Source organism: Ictalurus punctatus, chromosome 6 (genome assembly GCF_001660625.3).
Source record: "Ictalurus punctatus breed USDA103 chromosome 6, Coco_2.0, whole genome shotgun sequence".
NCBI classification, from domain to species: Eukaryota; Metazoa; Chordata; class Actinopteri; order Siluriformes; family Ictaluridae; genus Ictalurus; species Ictalurus punctatus.
This window is the reverse complement of record NC_030421.2, coordinates 31,923,887-31,942,869: the sequence shown is the minus strand read 5'-3', so window position 1 is coordinate 31,942,869 and position 18,983 is coordinate 31,923,887. Positions and strand designations below refer to the sequence as shown.

Below are 18,983 nucleotides of genomic sequence, written 5' to 3'. Positions count from 1 at the left end.
AAACCACTCGCAGGTGACGTGAATTAGACTGATTATCTCGTTACAGTGACACCTGTCATGGAGTGGGATATAATAGGCAACAAGCGAGCAGTCAGTTCTCGAAGTTGATGTGTTGGAATCAGGAAAAATTGGCAAGTGTAAGGAGCTGAGCAACTTTGACAAGGCCCAAACTATGATGGCTACACAACTGGGTCAGAGCATCTCCAAAATGGCAGGTCTTGTGGGGTACTCCCAGTATACAGTGGTCCAAGGAAGGCAAAGAGATGAACCGGAAACATAATTTACCCATCATGAGATGTTTCCTGTGTGACACCTTAGTAACAAAAAGCTTTTTTCTAGACCATCAATTTACTAACCCAGCTGATATTCATTTGCACAGATAGGGGTATAATTACTTATGGATTTCAGCTGGTTCCTTGCCTTACCTTTCCTTGGAGAACTGCTTTTTCTTAGCGTGTTCGATACTTTTTTCCCGTGTCATTCCACTTTATTACACATAACTTTAATTATGGACTTTAACGTTGTGAATTCTTTATATTTCCGGATTTCTTGAGTTAATACTGATGTCTGGTGAAAATTTCCTCTAAATAACCTCATTGGAAATATATTCACTGAAACGAATGCTGACGTGTCCAATATTTATTTCCCCCGCTGTATATGTATGTGTGTGTGTGTGTGTGTGTGTGTGTGTGTGTGTGGGTGGGTGTGCGTGTAGCTTGGTTTGTTTTGTTTCCACTGAATTGGATGAAGGAGGACTGAAACATCCGTCACATGTCATACTGTCACACTGATTTAAATATTTATTGATAAATCATATTACACCAATACCAACAAATTAATCCTTGATTGTGATTGGTCAGAATGTGTTGATTAATTTTATATCACAGCAACTCAGACAGTAATGCCGGTTACAAGACAAATAACAGATTTCTGTTTTGATGCGCTTATTCAAATTTTTATTATTATTTTTTATTAAATTGTATTAAATTTTTATTAAATTTATTAAAATTTTATTATTATTATTTCTATAGTTAGGGATGCAATAATGAAAGTCAACAGTTAAATAAAAATGAACCAGGTATCTTGTTTTTAGCATTGCTTATGGTTTATTATCAGATGGTAAATAGTCAAATAAATAAGGTTATTTAAGCAGTACCTTAATATAAAGCATTGGCACATACTGTAGTTTATTTTTTATTTTTTTTAAATCACAGCTCACGAATAGCCAGGGTTTTTGATAGCATCATGCTAGGTGTAATTACAGTGCGTTATTTATTCAGAGCAGCAAGACATATTGTAGATGAGACTTTTCCTGCTACAAAATATGCTCAGTCCGACCTTTTAAAAGGTCTCACTACACAGTTCTATGTATTCTGTGCTCCATCGCAATCTTTTTAACCCCGTAATTCATCAAACCTTTAATGAGCCAAGTCGTTTTACAGCAGAAAATAACTGCATAGTGCTAATGAATCAATTCCTCTCCAGAGAACTATGAAAACTGAGTATGCATTGCCTTTTAAGCTGAGATGCATTTAACAACAGGCAGTGAGGGTTCTATTGATAGTTAAGGGTTCATCGTTTCCTAAAGGCATTCCACATAAAACCTAAAAAAAGATTGCTAGACCTAAAAACCCTTAATGGTTGTAGATTTAATCTTTTCCCTCTAAGAGTGTATAGTAACACTATACAGGTAAGCTGGGATGACAAAAAAAAAGCAAAAAACTTAAAAATAAATATAGATTTTTGTATTTTTTTTTCAGCATGTATGTAGTTATTCAGAATTATAATATTCAGAATTTCTATTACAATAAAACATAAATAAGTTATTTTTGTCACAAAAGTGTTGCAGATCATTTAAAAATAGGACCAAATTCAACTGCCTGTTAGTTAAAACTGAATGGAACAACACTAACATGCCTAGATGATAATAATAATAATAATAATAATAACAATAATAATAATAATAATATCTCACTAACGACTGGCCACTGTCAACAAAAAACATCTTTTTGAAATACCGGTAGCTAGACGGTAGCTAGTGTCACTAAATTGCACCATCTAGTGTCGGGCATAGGAAATGAACTTCTGACGAAGCATGGATAAAAATGAATCTGGGCTGATCTTCTCAATCTGTTGCCACTGTGATTCCTGCCAGGAACAGTGGATGGAAAATGCATGAATAAATTACTTATTGATAATGATCAATAACTCCAGAAGTGTCCCAGCCTTATTATAAAACTTTGCTACAGGGTCAATATAACAGTTAATGTTTGACCAAACCAAAGACAAACCGAAAGGAGCATCTCCACATCATATACCACAGTACCAGAAGAATACAAACCGAAGAGGAACGCATGTTTACAGGCATTAAATCCAAGATAATGTGCTCTCTTTGTGTTAAACATTATCAAGAGAACTCAAAACTCAAGCTGGTACAAAATCCACACTGCCAAGAGCATGACACCTGAGCAGCTGTAGCTCTGATTAACTGTTATAATAAATCTCGAGAATATGGAACAGTAAATAATCTGTCATTGTCTCTATCTCTTTATCTCTTCAGCTCATTATCGGGTCCAGTGTGTGTATGTAGACAACACGTTGCTATCACCACATCTCCGATCCTGTTTCATAACCTAGTCACATGCAAGACTAGGCCAACTTCCTCTCTTCACCCTTTATTTAAACATTATATTACACACATATATTATACACACTACAAATATTATATTTAATATATAAATATAATATTCATCAGAGCAAAGGGTGGGTTTTCACTGTCATTCCTCTATATAAAGTGTTACATTAGGTGCATGTATATCACAGTAGGTAGTAGTTGCAGATCAAATGGCCGGTTTTACAGCTTCTCAGAAAGAGACAAACAAACAGCAGCTGTGTGACTGACAGTCATGCCAAGCCGATTATATGTAACCGTTACGATGCATGATAACCGGTGCAAGCTAATGCACGAAAGCTTCTAATATCCTTTTCTTATTGTGGTACGAGTATGTTTGTAGTGGGATACGTAGGCCGTTAAACCTATCATTTCTGAATTATTTTGCTCAACATTAACACCAATAATTGCCGTTATTTATCACAGCAATTTAGCAAAAGTACGAAACCACATTTTTTATTCTAAGTCAAAAATACAAAACGCCATTTTCTTTTCATTCTACCAGGGATGTCACGAGAACCGATACTTCGGAACCAAGTCGGTACCAACATTCTTAAAACGTGACGGTACGGGTTTTTCTGCAGTAGTGTTAGTACCGTTTGTAACGAAAGTACCAAAAGTACTGAGGTTGCGATTCTTCCGGACCTGATGGGGGCAGCAAATACGTGTAAGTGTTTTAGTCGGTCCACAAGTGGTGAATAAGAAGAGGAACGCCTACAAGCACACGGGAAAAGCTACTCCCTCTTCAGCACAGAATTATTCAAACTTCCTATTTAGCATAGTGTCATTTATGGCAATTACAACACCTTAATCACACATCACTGAACCTTATTCAAATGAACCTTCCACCATAAATTTTCTAGGTTTACGTGACTATTTTACAAGCAAATCAGTCAAACCCTCTAGTAAATCAACATGAATCCATATTGTGAAACCATATCAACTCTTTTTAAAGTGCAATATAACAGTTTCAATCTAGGTGGCGCTGTAAGGATAACTCATAATTGTCATATTACTGTAATCAGGAGTGACCCATTATTAGCCATGCACAAGTTGAAGCTGATCAAACCAAACATCAACTTATGTCCACTTCCTGGTTTGGCGTGGCGTCTCATGCAAATCAATTTGCAGCCATTATGTTCTCATTTGAGATATCCACTATTCCTTGGCAATTTATAATCACATATATCTGTAGTTTATTCCAACCAACTTTAAAGGAAATCCAGTAAAATCTCTATGAGGAGTATGAAAACATTTCCGAAAAATATGGAAAAATGCACGAGTTGCAAAATTGGGCGACTTTCTGTTGGGGCGGAGTCAAAACAATGTTAAAAATTTGTACAATGATGGCATTCGTGCTCATGCGAAATTTCATGACTGTCAAACCAACTGTCTCCTTACCATTTAAAGACTTGAATCTGATTTAGTGTTGTGTCGTCAAGCAAATCTATTGCCCACCGTTACATCCTCATTTAAGATATCCACTATTCCTTTGCAATTTATAATCACATATGTCTGGAGTCTATAATAATTAAATTTCAAGTAAATCCGATTATCTTTGTAGAAGGAGTACGAAAGAGCTGCTTAAAATTATATGAAGAAACACGAAACTTTCAAAATGGCTGACTTCCTGTTGGGTGGAGCTAATACAAGCCAATGGGAAATATGTCTGACATGATGTGGACAATGTCTCCACCACAATTCATAAGTATCAGACAAACTTCGTGGCGACCACAAAACTAAAATAATTCAGAAATGTTAGGGGGCGCTATGGAGCTAACTGTCCAAAGCCTAAAAGAAATGACCAAAGAATTATGAAATGTGGGCAAAGTGTGATGAGTATGGCAAATTTCCCTGACTTTTCGGGGTGTCAAATTTGCGTTCAAATACTAGGTGGCGCTATGGAGCTCAGGAGGCACTACATTAAACTGCAATGTCGAGTGAAAAGTTAACAGAAATAGAAATGTAAAGTTTCACGCCAATTTTTCAGCCACTGAAAAGTTTCATGTTTCCAATTTTCAGCCACTGAAAGCCTCTCAAAACACAGTGGGAATGTTTGAAATCTCCACACTCCAGCCAGCATATCCGACTTCCTGTTGGGCGGAGTCAGATACAACCAAGTGAACCTTGTCTGTACATGATGAGTGCAACGACCATACCAAATCTTGTGCTTCTCTGAGAAAATCCATCAAGTTCCATTCCGCCGTCCGGGGGCGCTATGGAGCCCTAAACCACGGCCAAGCCTATTTACTACATCATATTTAAATTTTCACCAGGTATGATCCGTATGACGAATTTCATTCATTTTTAAGCATCACAAATGCCTCAAAAATGAGTGAAATCGGTAAATAAAATAATAATAATAAACACACCAAAAACAATAGGGCTTTGCACCTTCGCCTCCGGCGCTCAGGCCCTAATAATAAACGGAGCAGATCCAACAGGACCTCACACCAGAGGTGCCCGGGCCCTAAATACTATTAATTGTGCTTCCACAGTGTGCAGTGTTGTTCTTCTATTCATCAGAGCAAAGGGTGGGTTTTTACTGTCATTCCTATATAGGCTACATAAAGTACAAACACACAAAAGTGTGAGAGGACTGCAGAGCGAGAAATACACAGAACAATGAGATTGTTCTGTGAATTATTACAATATGATCGTTAAATATGATAACCAATCAAACATTATGACTTACATTCCACTCTTTTCTCCAACATGGCCAAGCGGTTCGTCACTTCAGACTTCAGCTCATTTATCTTAAAAGCCCTGAATGAAAAAAAGTTAAGAAAGACACAGGGATGTGAGGTAGAACCAACCCGTTAAAATCCATGCAAGGCAACACATAAAACAACACGCAAACGGCGGTAGAGCCGTGACGATTTTAGACTTTAAAAAAATAAATAAATAAATACATGTGGAAGGCCGAATGATAAAAACATACTTAATTGGATTAAAGGTAATTTATGAGAGGGAAAAGATTCAAAGAGGGAAAAATTCCTCAGCTGAAACAGACTATTTCCTGATCGATATGAAGAGGATAGATAGTAAGCGCCATAGTGCACCGAGCATGCAGGCGCAATGCACTGTTAAATATTAGCGGTGAGAAAGCACAGGGAATCAAGAGAGAGAACAAGAGAGTAAGTACCTGGAGAACTGCTCCGCTACCTGAGTCAGTACATTCTGAAAAAGTTCTTCTTTATCTACAAAAGGACACAACAGCAAACACAGTCACCCGCTGTCAGAAAAACACACGACGTGGCCCGTCCGGAGCGGACGAGGCATTATAGTTCCTCGTCAGAAAGCATCAGAGTGTGTACGACGCCATCGGGGCAAACATGAAGCATTACGCAGGCAGAGGAGATGGAGAGTTAATGGAAGCGGCATGTAACCAGGCAGGAAAAAGGCGAAGGGACAGGAGGACAGACAGACACTTTCTCTTCTTCCTCACCTTATCATGTACTACACATAATCTCTCCTGGGTGTTAAATGGTGGCTCACAAGTTCAGTTCCCACACACACACACACACACACACACACACAAAGAATACACATCAAGACACATACGCAAAAATCTCATTTCTGATTGGCCGTAGAGACACAGTGGACAAAGTTCACTCGTGTGGACCAATAAAACACCGAAAGAGATGGACGCAGGTGATGGGTAAACTTTTCCCATTGGTTGCTTTCCGGTGTACAATGTGTGTCTTCTCTATAGATAAAGAAAACGTTAGGTTAAGGGTCACACAGTCCCTCAAGAATCATTCACTCAAACATAACTGAAATATCCTGGATCGTCTGCACTGAAACCGAGCGTTAGGTTGATATGCAGTGAGACGTAATGTTTTACATGAAACCCGTTAAAGCCCACTAAGAAGAGCACATACGGGGAAGAGATCTCAGAAAATCCCTGCTTCCATTAAGTCTCTGTGTGTTTCCATGATGATATGAGTACATGATATGAGGTTTAGATTTAATGAGGTTTAGAGGTAAGGTTAATGCCGTTCATGTTCGTGAGGTCAGGCTTGGTGTTAATGAGGTTCCAATGAGGATTAGTGAGGCTAGGGTTAGTGAGATTAGCGTTAAGGTTATCGAGGTTAGTTCTACGGTTAGGCGTAGCTCAATTCAACGATAATGATTCACAAGTCAATAGAAATACCACACAAAGATAGTAATGCAAGCATGTGTGTGTGTGTGTGTGTGTGTGTGTGTGCGTGCGCACTGTGTAAATGCTATTAATGTCAGACATTTTTCAGAATTGGTTTAAAGTTCCACGTAAATGTACCAGTGATAAGCGCCAGATCAAATAAACATGCAGCCCATAACCACTGGGTAGGAAAGTTTTTACAGGATAATAAACACCCTTCCTCTTCTGATTGCACGCACATCTATAAGTTTGTACAGATTTAGGACTACAAAACCAACTTTTGCAGCATGAGAGCCCTTATAGATTACTAATATAAGCTGAATATAAATATTAAGTATATTGGGCGACTATATGTACCACCACAATTTATTCATTGTACTTATTTGCGTTACTTTAATTCCCGAACTTTCTGTCGGTCCATCTCGAGTGGTCCAATGATTGTAAAGTGGGTTGCTGGAGCATTTATCATTTTCATGATATGGTTTGAGTGATTACCTCTGTGTGCTGTATCGGCTTTGCAAAACTTTTATTTTATTTGGTTTTATTTGGTTTAACTATGACGGCCAGCTACGTGTCGTGGCACACAACAAATTCTGGTCCTACAGCTGTTTATGGAAACCTCAATATTTCGGGTCAGGATGGTCCTAGCTCCTTGGAACAGATTCTTGCTCCTTAGACTTAGAACTTGAGTTCAAATGTAACGCTCGAGATTGCTCACAGTTCCACTTTTAGGGTCAGTTTATAATGGAAAGGGTTCGAGTCGCAGTCTTAATTTTAGGGGGTACCTAGGTAAGTATAGTGCGCATGCAGAACATTTCAGGTTTGAGACTTTTACTCTTTATTTATTTGTTTTTAAAAACTCCCCCCAATTTCAGGTTGAATATCTCTTGTGGGAGATCAGATACAAACCTTACATTTTCACAGAATTAAGTCCTCTATAGTAGCATTCTGCTGTAAAAAATTGAGTTTGGGATTCCCCTGGTTACAAAGTCAGGGCTAGAAGAAATCTGGGGAAAAAGCCTGCTTCATTTACGCGTTTCGAGAAATAAACAGATGTAATATAAGCACAAAAATAATTTAAAAAATGAACAGTATTTTACAGTAATTATGTTCATGATCGGCACACAATAGTGTTATACAAAACAATAGTGTTTGATTAGGGCTGAAGCTAAACTCTGCAGGACAGTGGACCTCTCGGGTCAGATTTGAAAGACCCTGATCTATCATGTTGGTACAAGTGTACAGTCAGTACAACTTCTGAGCTATAGTCACTTACTGATTATGTCACAGGAGAAACAACACCATAGCTCTGTTTATGACACTGTTCATTTGTAAAACATCCAAACGAACACTGTGATTCCATGTTTGGATAAAAATCTATTCACAGGCTAACCAGGTAAGTTCACGTCAGAGCTAAACTCTGCAGATTTGAAGAACCCTGGGATAGATCATGCTTCAGTCTTACCAATGTAGACCTCATTGGCAAGCATAAGCTAATATATTTCAAACATAAACATAATTACTGTAAAATACTGTTCATTTTCTACAATTTGCCATGCTCATATTACATCTGTTAATGTTTCAAAATGCAGGAATAAAGTAGGCTTTCCCCAGATTTCTACTAGCCCTAGCTCTGTGACCAGTGGATTCTCAAACTCAAATTTTTTGCACCAGAATGCAACTATAGAGGACTTATTTCTGTGAAAATGTTAGGCTCATATTTGGACCCCCACCAGAGATATTCAATGTTTATATACATACATGCACCTTGTAATATGCTCTAGAGATCAGTTTTTGCTCCAAGGAGCTAGGTCCATCCTGAGCCGAGACACTGTGGTTTCCGTAAACAGCTGTTTAACCAAAATGTGTTGTGTGCCATGACACAAAAGATGGCCGTCGTAGTTAAACCAAGTAAAATAATAATAATAATAATAATAATAATAATAAAGAACTGGTGGTTTGCAATGCCAATACACAGAGGTAATCACTCAAAAAATATTAGGAAAATAAAAAATAGTCAAGCAACCTGCATTGTACCACTAGAGATGGAATGACCCCCTTCCAACTGTTAACTGCATTAAACGTATTTGAAGAACTTTGTATTATATAAACTTTTAATTAGATTAGTTTCATGTTGACATTAGTTCTGATAAACACATCGCTTAACAATCTACTAACCCAAATACTCAGAACCTACTAACTCTAATACTCAAAAATGTTTGACTCTAATACTCAAAACTACCACTCTACAACAAACGCTCGGAACCTACAAACTAATAATCTGAACATTCTAACTCTAATACTTGGAAACTACTAACTCTAATGCTCCTAATACATTTTGGCCATTCATCTACACACGATCCGTGACGACAAATCAAGAACATGTTTTTAGAAATGTCTGCACATGTACTGAAAATCAACAACTGAAATCTCATTTAGGATTCAGTATTCAGACCCTGTATTCCGTACTTTGCAGAAGCACCTTTGGCAGCAATTACAACATCAAATCTTCTCAAATTCTTAAATCGTACTCGTCAAATGCGGTGCACTGGCATCAGCGGTCGTGTTTATTCTGTCTGTTATCTGTTACAAGTCCCCCTCCTTCCATTATGTGCTAAATGATGGGACGCTTCATTTGTTCGGCGAAACAAATGTTATACTCTGAATCTTTTTTTAATCTTTTTTTTTTTTTTGTACTGCATTTCTCAGGGTAAACATGGTATACAGTTGTATATAGTGATCATCTAGAATAGTACACGCACACAATTTGAGTCATAGATATTACATACTTCATGTGCATCCACATGTCAAACCTGTTCGACTCAAGAAGCTATTCCTGGTACATGTAAAACACACTGCATTGGTTTACAAATGTTTATAGCATTGTTTGTACAGGTGGTGTGTTTGTGAACGTGTGTTGTACGGTGGTGCATTTAACGAAGACTGATATACTCTAACAATCAGGTGTGCGTGTGTGTGTGTGTGTGCGTGTGTGTGTGTGTAGACATATAGAAACACATTAGGATAAAACTCACCAGCCAGCTGCCCTCCAGTGAGGGGAACCACCTTGTATGGCGACCTTTTAAAAAAAAACAAAAACAAGGGGAAAACACAGTGTGGTTACAAAGCATCTGGTGTCACGCCAAAAGACGCCCCCTCTCTGTGAGCCTATAATTTGCAAGTGCTCTTACTATCTGCAGTATGACTGCCCTGATTGGCTTCTGTCTCAGCCCTAGGTAGTGATTAGTGTTGATTGCATCTACTGTTGCTGTCGGCCTCAGGGACGCTCGCTTGATGATTCATGGCTGTTACATGTAGATGAGCCCCTTCCTCATTCCTTTATGTGGATGACTGACTGATAATATCTGTTATGTAAACAGAGTCTTTTTGAACATGACCTTCAGATAGGATGAAAATCTCATGAGAAGGACTTGTTTATGAGCACAATATGTTCTAAAGGCATGCGTTTGGACATGTTTCATACAGGTTATGAGTAATCGAAGGTATTTGTGTATTTGTGTGTGTGTTGGAGAATTATAGCTGTATCTATGAACTATCACAAACAATCTAGACAGGTCTCTCCTGGAAGCAGTAAATAATTCAATTTTATCCGCATAGCGTTTAACGACGGACGTCGTCTCAAAGCAGCTTTACAGAAACATATAAACACGGGATGGAGGTTTTAAGTGTGTGGATTTATCCGTATTGGGCGAGCCGGTGGCGACGGTGGCGAGGAAAAACTCCCTGAGATGATACGAGGAAGAAACCTTGAGAGGAACCGGACTCAGAAGGGAACCCGTCCTCATCTGGGTCACGACGGATAGCGTGAGAGTAAAGAGTGTGAAAGCAAAAGTAAATAATTGTGCTGTAGAGGACGGTTCTTTAAAACTCCCCCAAACTCCTTCAGCTTCTAGAAGAGTCCTCAAGTGTGTCCTTGCCTTTCGTCTGTTGTTAAATAACATGTTAAATGAATTAAGGGCAATCTGAATTAGAAATCCCATAGTAAAGAACATACTGTGTATTTGATAAGTCTAGGCTAGAAACTCAAAACCCATTACGTTTAACCCCGTGACTCGCGTAACGGAAAAAGGCAGCAAGTGTCAGAAAAGAAACCTTGTAAAAAAAATGAGATTGTCGCGTTAGATGTGTTCACGCATTTTGAAATGGTTAAACGCACGATTCAGTATCGAAAAATCAGAACAAAAAAATGGCACCCCGATCATGGAATCCTCCCTATGGACTTAAAGACACGCCCACGTATACCACTCAAAGGCACACACGTTCTTCAGACTATTCTCTTTTATTTTAGTAGACCTTATCTTTTCTTCTGTCTAGCCTGATGTTTCAGATAGTTGGTCTGTGAGAGATGCGGCTAGATGTTAATGCGTTTATTTGCAGGAACATTAACACACGCAGTTCTATAATGTTACTTTTGCCCGAGAGGGAATGTAATTGATGGTCTAGGAAAACGGGGGAAAAATTCCTAGGACAATATTTTGTTTACAAAGCGTTGCATGAATGTTATTTCTGTAACATGAGCCTCTGAACAGACAGGGTAAAGCTGGTTTAACTCGAACGAGTCTTTTTTTATTGGCCACGTATACATTACAGCACAGTGAAATTCTTTTCTTCGCATGCCCCAGCATGTCAGGAAGTTGGGGTCAGAGATGATACGGCGCCCCCTGGAGCAGAGAGGGTTAAGGGCCTTGCTCAAGGGCCTAACAGTGGTAGCTTGGCAGTACTGGGGCTTGAACCCCTGACCTTCTGATCCCAATAAGAACTGTACGGTAACGTGTTCTTCATGTCAGATTAAACGATGAAGGTAGTTACAACGTTCTGCCATTCTGGGTGCACAGTGACACTCCACAGGTTTGTATCTCTTCAAAATGGAAAGCATAAAAATTGTTTCACACTGTCATAATAGTACAACAAGGAACTCGATGAAAAGGGGTTTTGCATTCTAGTCACCTACACACCTAGAAGCCGTAACTCATCCTCTATTTATGTCCTGTCGTGATATAACTGTGATAAGACATTATAGAGGCATCCTCTGCTGCCATAATTCAACAAACTGCTCTTCTTTTAAATCCAATATCCTTTGTTAACGTTTCGCCATTGCCGCTGTTGTGTTTGTAGACGGCTCGTGTTTTGTGTAATCATACGCCGTTCTCCTAGTGGTAGATTTTCGATGAATGTCGTTACATCTTTATGATGTAAGATGGTGTCTGTGACCGCAATATTCAAGCCAAATACCGGACGCTGTAAACTCGGCTTTAAAGACGTCTTCTGGCTTCAGAGTGTCTTTTTTTTTTTCCGTTTGAAGTACACGGAACCTCACTGGTTTACTACACAGCTATACTGGATTAAGTATGGGAATGCAGCGTAAGCGTGAGAGGGGTCGGGAGTGATTACCTCTCCAAGTTGCTTGGCATGGTGGGGTCGATGGAGACCATAGCTCCAGTTGAGTCCAGGAGGGAAAGGGATGTATTCCTGTCAAAAGCAGATGCACACGCTAAATATAGACACACTTCAACTAAAAAGGTTAGACAAGCACACACACACACACACAAATTGTCACACACACACACACACACACACACAGACGTTACCTGGGCAACCCCATGGCTGTGCAAAAGAGGTCCTTGATATCACAGGGACTACAGAACCGGCTGAAAACCACCTATTAGAAGCAAAAAGAGTTTGGGCAAACCAATCCAATTTTCAACAACTTAGTTCTTCACAAATAAAACCACTTGTCCCTAAGCCATCGCATCATTCTAGAAACACGTACCATTACGTCACCGCTTTTACTAAGAACCTTCCGGAAAAGATCTAAAGCTTATACAACACAGCCTTGAAGCTGAAATCAGCAAGAAGGCATCAGGTTCAATGTTTTCAAGGTTTTTTTTTTTTTTTTTTTTTGTAATGCACACACAAAAGCAGGTTCCACCGTACAAGGAAATTCTACATAATGCCTCCATCCTGCACTTCATTAAATGACTTTGGATAAATAAAGGCAAACCCGGACCTTACGAAGGTTTCTAACACGCCAGATAAACCCGTGAAAGCCTGAGTGGAATCAGGTAAGTTAAATGAAGCGAAACATGACATGCTTTTAAGCGGAATGTAGATTATACAGACACTGAAATAAACATGTTAAATAACACATAGATATCAGTTGTGCTGTGTGTGAGTTAGAACCATCCACAAATAAGCATTTGGAACCATCATGAGGATCCCAAGTAGGTGCACATCATGTTCTTTTATCCGTATTCATGAAAAATGCAACATCTATAGACTATGTTATGACACTATAGAATGTGGCATAACATGTGCCAAGTGTGTGCCGTCACACAGATGAACAGATGACATGAAACAATAACAATCTGGATGTATTTATTGATTTTCAAACAATGCTAGACGAGTGCCATTAACAGCGCTTATCCAGAGACCATCAGTGATTTTGATGCAATGAAAACAATGATACATACTTTATTTACAGATATACAGGAGCTCTTTTACAAAAACGAACCAAAATCCTCCCTAATACACTGTAACCCTACGCCGTTCGAGGTAAATAATGCAGCCAGCTAATGCACTTCACTGAAAGTTAAACGCACCAATGTTATAAAGAACGACCCGATTGACCTACGTGCATGAGCATGCATGTGTGTGTTTTCCATGGCCGCTGTTTACAATGTACCACTGTGCACCGCAATGCTTAATACTATGTAGGATATTCATTTTGCATATGTATCATTATCGATATCAGTAATACAATATGAGTATTGGTATTGATGAGGAACAAAAAAAACAACAACTGTACTCTGGGGGAAAAAATGGCATTGATGCACCGCTAGGCCCAAGAATTAGTATCAGTTCAGCCCTTAACACTGTAGATTAATGTACCAAAGAACATTAGGAATGCTTAATAACTAGATGCTTTTACAACCCCAATTCCAAAAAAGCCGTGTGAAATGTCAATAAAAAATAAAAACAGAATGCAATGATTCGCATTTATCATCAACCCGTATGTTATTCACAACCGAACACAGAAAACATAGCGAATGTTTAAACTGAGGAAAGGTACCACTGTAAGGAAAAAATAAGTTCATTTTGAATTTGATGGCCGCAACTCGTCTCAAAAAAGTTGGGACGGGGCAACAAAGGCTGGAAAAGTAAGTGTTACTGAAAAGAAACAGCTGGAGGAACATTTCGCAACTAATTAGGTTCATTAGCAGCAGGTCAGAAACATGAGTGAGTATAAAAAGAGTATCTTAGAGAGGCAGAGTCTCAGAAATATAGATGCGATGAAATACGGATGGAAGCATGTATTGCTCTAAAACCTATATATATATATATCTTGCACCACTGATGATGTCTTTCCAGATGTGCAAGCTGCCCATTCCATAGACATTAATGCACCCCCATACCATCAGAGATGCAGGCTGTTGAACTGAGTGCTGATAAAAATGATAAGGATGGTCCGTCCTCTTTAGTCCTCTTTAGTTTAGAGGACGCAGCGTCCATGGTTTCCAAAAAGAATTTCACATTTCGATTCGTCTGACCACAGAACAGTTTTCCACTTTGCCTCGGTCCATTTTAAATGAGCTTTGGCCCGGAGAAGACGGCGGCGTTTCTGGATCATGTTCACATATGGATTCTTCTTTGCATGATAGAGCTTTAACCCGCGTTTGTGGATGGCACGGCGAACTGTGTTCATAGACAATGAGTTCTGGAGGTGTTTCTGAGCCCATGCGGTGATTTCCGTTACAGAATCAGGCCTGTTTTTAATGCAGTGCCGCCTGAGGGCCCGAAGATCACGGGCATGCAGTATTGATTTTAACCCTTGTCCCTTGCGCACAGAGATTTCTCGATTCTCTGAATCTTTTGATGATATTATGTACTGTAGATGACGAGATATTCATATTCTTCGCAATTTTACATCGAGGAACATTATTCTGAAATTGTTCCACAAATTGTTGATGCAGATTGGTGAACCTCTGCTCATCTTTACTTCTGAGAGGCTCTGCCTCTCTAAGATGCTCTTTTTATACCCAATCATCTTACTGACCTGTTGCCAATTAACCTCCAGCTGTTCCTTTTTAGTAACACTTACTTTTCCAGCCTTTTGTTGTCACCGTCCCAACTTTTTTGAGACTTGTTACAGCCATCAAATGTACAATCACCTTATTTTTTCCTTAAAATGGTACGTTTACTCAGTTTAAACGTTTGCAAATCCTCGCATTCTGTTTTTCTTTACATTTTACACAGCGTCTCAACATTTGTGGAATCGAGGATGTAAACCCAGATTAAAACCATACTTTTTATACTCACCGGCCTATTCTACCTAAAAAGCTGAGTGTGTCCTGAAACAAAGGACAGAAAGTAATATATCACCAATATATTAAAATATATTAAAATATGCAAAATATAAGATATACACAGGCAAACTCCGACATAGACTTGGACCGTACAGGGTAAAATGACAACGTCATGGCTAGGCATCCCAGAGGACACGGTTGGCCATCTGTCATAATTGATTTCCACTGAGAAGGACGGATATCAGAGTCTCTATAATCAAACCCAGTTCGTTTGTAGAAAGCTCGTGTTTTCTGCACTCAAGACTCAAAACAGTAATAAAAAGTATAGACTGGTGCTATATATATTTAGGATAATTTAATGCAAAGTTACTGTTGCTAGGCAGCATGTACAGTATAACCTATCAGGAAACATCACATTAATATTTAAAGCAGTGTCTGGGCATTTTTAGGAAATGGTTTACTCAATACAAGAAAAAAAATAATCATTTACAGCAGGGAGTAGGGGTGGACAAGTGTCTGCTTAGCCCTAGTCAAATGGTGTAAAGTCAATTATGTTGAGGAAAAAAGAAAAAAAAAAAACCCTTACATTTAAACATTTTATTTTATGACTTTTTATTTTCTCGGTGTGCAGTGAGCAGACTCAATTTCCATGAAATGAAGAAATGCTGACAAGAATGCTCACAATAAAACTGAACATTGATCTAAACAGCATATAAAATGTTCATTACTTATGTGACACACAACACAAGTCTTCAATTATAACCTGACACACGGTATCTTTTAAATCCTTCATGCTGGATTCCAAATGAGAGATCTGAATTGATCTCTTCTCTTCTGATTCACACTCAAAGCTGAGTGCTCTCAACCAATGAGCTATCGGTCATTTTTATACCGCGCCCTGAGACCCAATCAGATTGAAGCGTATGCATTTGATGGCAAAGACTGGCACGACAAAGCAACAAAAGCAGGTGCCAAACATAAGTAGCACTGCGACTGACAAAGAGAGAGAGAGAGAGTAAGACAAGGAGACAAGCGCTGAGAGCGAGTGAATGACAGGTTTACATAAGCGACTGTTAATCAATAAGGAAGATCAATATAGAGCATTAAACCGCAGAAGAATTATAGGCATGTGCTTTATTTTATTGTTCCTCTCTCTCTCTCTCTCTCTCTCTCTCTCTCTCTCTCTCTCTCTCTCTCTCTCTCTCTTCCTACACCTTGAACACAATCAATGAATTTGTGAGCTTCATGAAACCTGTCAGGCAGTAAAAATAATAATAACAATAAAACTGTGACATAAATTAGAATTGAACCAAAATTCTTTTCCAAGAATTATCCAGACAGCAGATTGTATAGAAAGACGATACTCATTTGTGACCCCTGTTTGCCATTAAACGTCATTAAAAATTAAGGTTTTCATTTGACTCAGCCACGTAATAAATCGGAAGAGCCACTGAGAAGAGATGCTTCGTGACACGATGCTTTCCTGACAAGGGCTGAAAAATACCATATCGTGATACGGACAGTCTTTTCTCCAATAAATAATATGCATCAATAAGCTATTTGTTACTGTAAGTAACAATGGAATCGGTAAGTGTTATAAAAAAAAAAAAAAACACCCACAATATTGCAAAATTGATCATATTTGTTAATGAAATCATAATACCTAGCCCTAATTCAGCTGGTTTGTGGGCTTAACAGCAGTCTCTACTGACGAGAGAGAGAGAGAGAGAGAGAGAGAGAGAGAGCTACCATGGATCCCACTATCAGAGGGAGGGAGTGTATATGAGTGTGTGGTGTGTATGTTTGTGTGAGTGTCAGGACGGAGAGCTCTTGACGCAGCAGGTGGGTTAGACAGAATGAACTGCAGTGATTGACAGTTGACAGCGCACAGCACAGCTCCGGCTCCTACACTTCAAAAATCACACAAACTAAACAGACATTTCTAAACAGAAAAAGTACAAGTTCAAGATCCGCACACATTCATCAGCTCATCCGAAATCTCAAAACAGTCTCAGACTACAAATACAGACTCTCAACCACACCTTATAGGAGTGCTCCAGCATGATGTAACCGAAACTCTGTTTACTCTGTCTGTAACGCATGTGTGATTACCACGCTCACGCATTTCAACACGTTCCCCTGCACTGAAAAAACCACAGAAAACCTGCTTACTTGAAATCATCATCGAAGTCTAAGGGCGGTTGCGAATTCTCTTAGTAAATATTCGAAATGTGTGACCATATATAACATCATACATTTAGAACTGCCGTACAAGCATTGCATAGGTCTTAGGATGCGATGAAGCTAAAAACTGAAAAGTTAATTCAGTGATATAGACGTTTACATTTTCCCAGAGGTTCTATTGTATCCACGCATCATAAGACCAACACGACTTACGTGACTGCAAGTTCTTCCATCTGAAGATTAAAGTCATGTTCTATAAAAATGCATTTCAGTGCTATAAAATGATGTGTTTAATAAACACCACAACTGCTGCCCGTAGACTTCCGCTATATTTTGCGCAAAAAGGTTTTTCTCAGCGTAGTGTAATGTATCAGAATTCCTGTTTGTGATAACTGTATATGCTACAGATGGGGCAGAAAGAGATTTGGGACCCACCACTCCGCCCATAAGGAAAAAATAAGCGTCAGTTAATAAGTCCAGCGTCCTGGACTTACTGCTCGTAGACATTCAAACACCAAACGTTTTCACCTCTGCTCTGTAGTGAATCTGCTCTCGAGGTTCGGTTAATAGTGAATTTATGAGAGAAGAGCGTCTGAGATGTAAACCGCACGGGCTTTGATAGCGGCAGTATCTGTGTTATCACGTCGCACTCGCGTAAACGATGTACAGGTGTGTCAGCTTGAGAGTGTGTGCACCTGTGTATGAGTGTGCGAGAGTCCTGAGTCCCATCGTCTTTCCATCAGCCGAGCACATTTATACGCCGATAGCTTTGCCCTATTCGGAGCAAAGCCGAGTTGCACACGGAGGCGCGTTTAACTACAGAGACATACAGTACAGGAAGAAACACATGAAGTAATGGGATATTCTAGCATTTTGAAAAACCTAATGTGTAGGCTATCTAACTTATCTGTATTGTAGCAGAACAAATATCTTATGATGATCCGATGATTTTAACGGATATTACAAGTGCCGTGTGATGCCTTGTACTGCTATACTGCGACATCACACACAGGAGATCACTTTCCACGAAGTTTCGATTAATAACGTTATTTATACAACAACGCTGGTCACAACTTACACAGGGGCACAGTGTAAAACCTTGATACTTAAAAATTATTTAAGGAGTCTCCAGTGTCAGTGCATCGTAACAGTCAGAGGTAAAGCTGTAAATCTGAACTGCAAAGTCTTCGGGACAGAGGACTTTCGGCAGTTTCTCAATAACACGACAAGCTGCGTTGTTTCCCTCTCGTTAACTTCACGAGAGAAATAAACAACTGTTTATAGCTGTTAATATTCAGCTCAATTTAGTTTTATTCGCATAGCACTTTTAACAATGGACATTGTCCCAAAGCAGCTTTACAGAAATATATAACTTCAGGATATAGATTTTAAACGTACGAATCGATCCCTAATGAGGAGGCCAGAGGCGACCGTGGCCTTGAGAAACCTCGAGAGGAGCCAGACTTAAAAGGGAACCCGTCCTCATCTGGGTGATACCGGATAGTACGATTATAAAGAAATCCCTTCTGAAACCGCGTGCTACGTGGTTAAATAGTGCAGTTGTGTAACCAGTAAATTCATTACACTTTTTATAGGAAGTCTGTTTTGTTGAACTTATCCACTCTTCAAGGGTGCAAAGCTGTGCGTGGCAACCGTAATC

General features: G+C 39.1%; 1 protein-coding gene across 4 annotated transcripts in view; it reads right to left on the bottom strand.

Moving 5' to 3' along the window:
• pde9aa (phosphodiesterase 9aa) overlaps nucleotides 1-18,983 on the bottom strand; it is a 39,241-nt gene that overhangs the window by 16,839 nt on the left and 3,419 nt on the right. For 3 of the 4 annotated variants that reach the window (XM_053680597.1, XM_053680599.1, XM_053680598.1), the window contains exons 2-6: nucleotides 12,425-12,495; nucleotides 12,228-12,305; nucleotides 9,851-9,894; nucleotides 5,817-5,871; nucleotides 5,367-5,437 (exon numbers count right to left, since the gene is read on the bottom strand). In XM_053680597.1, coding sequence (XP_053536572.1) covers nucleotides 5,367-5,437; nucleotides 5,817-5,871; nucleotides 9,851-9,894; nucleotides 12,228-12,305; nucleotides 12,425-12,495 — 319 coding nt within the window. Of the gene's footprint in view, nucleotides 1-5,366; nucleotides 5,438-5,816; nucleotides 5,872-6,119; nucleotides 6,224-9,850; nucleotides 9,895-12,227; nucleotides 12,306-12,424; nucleotides 12,496-18,983 lie in introns of those variants that run through there. The other variant, XM_053680600.1, reaches the window with a different exon arrangement.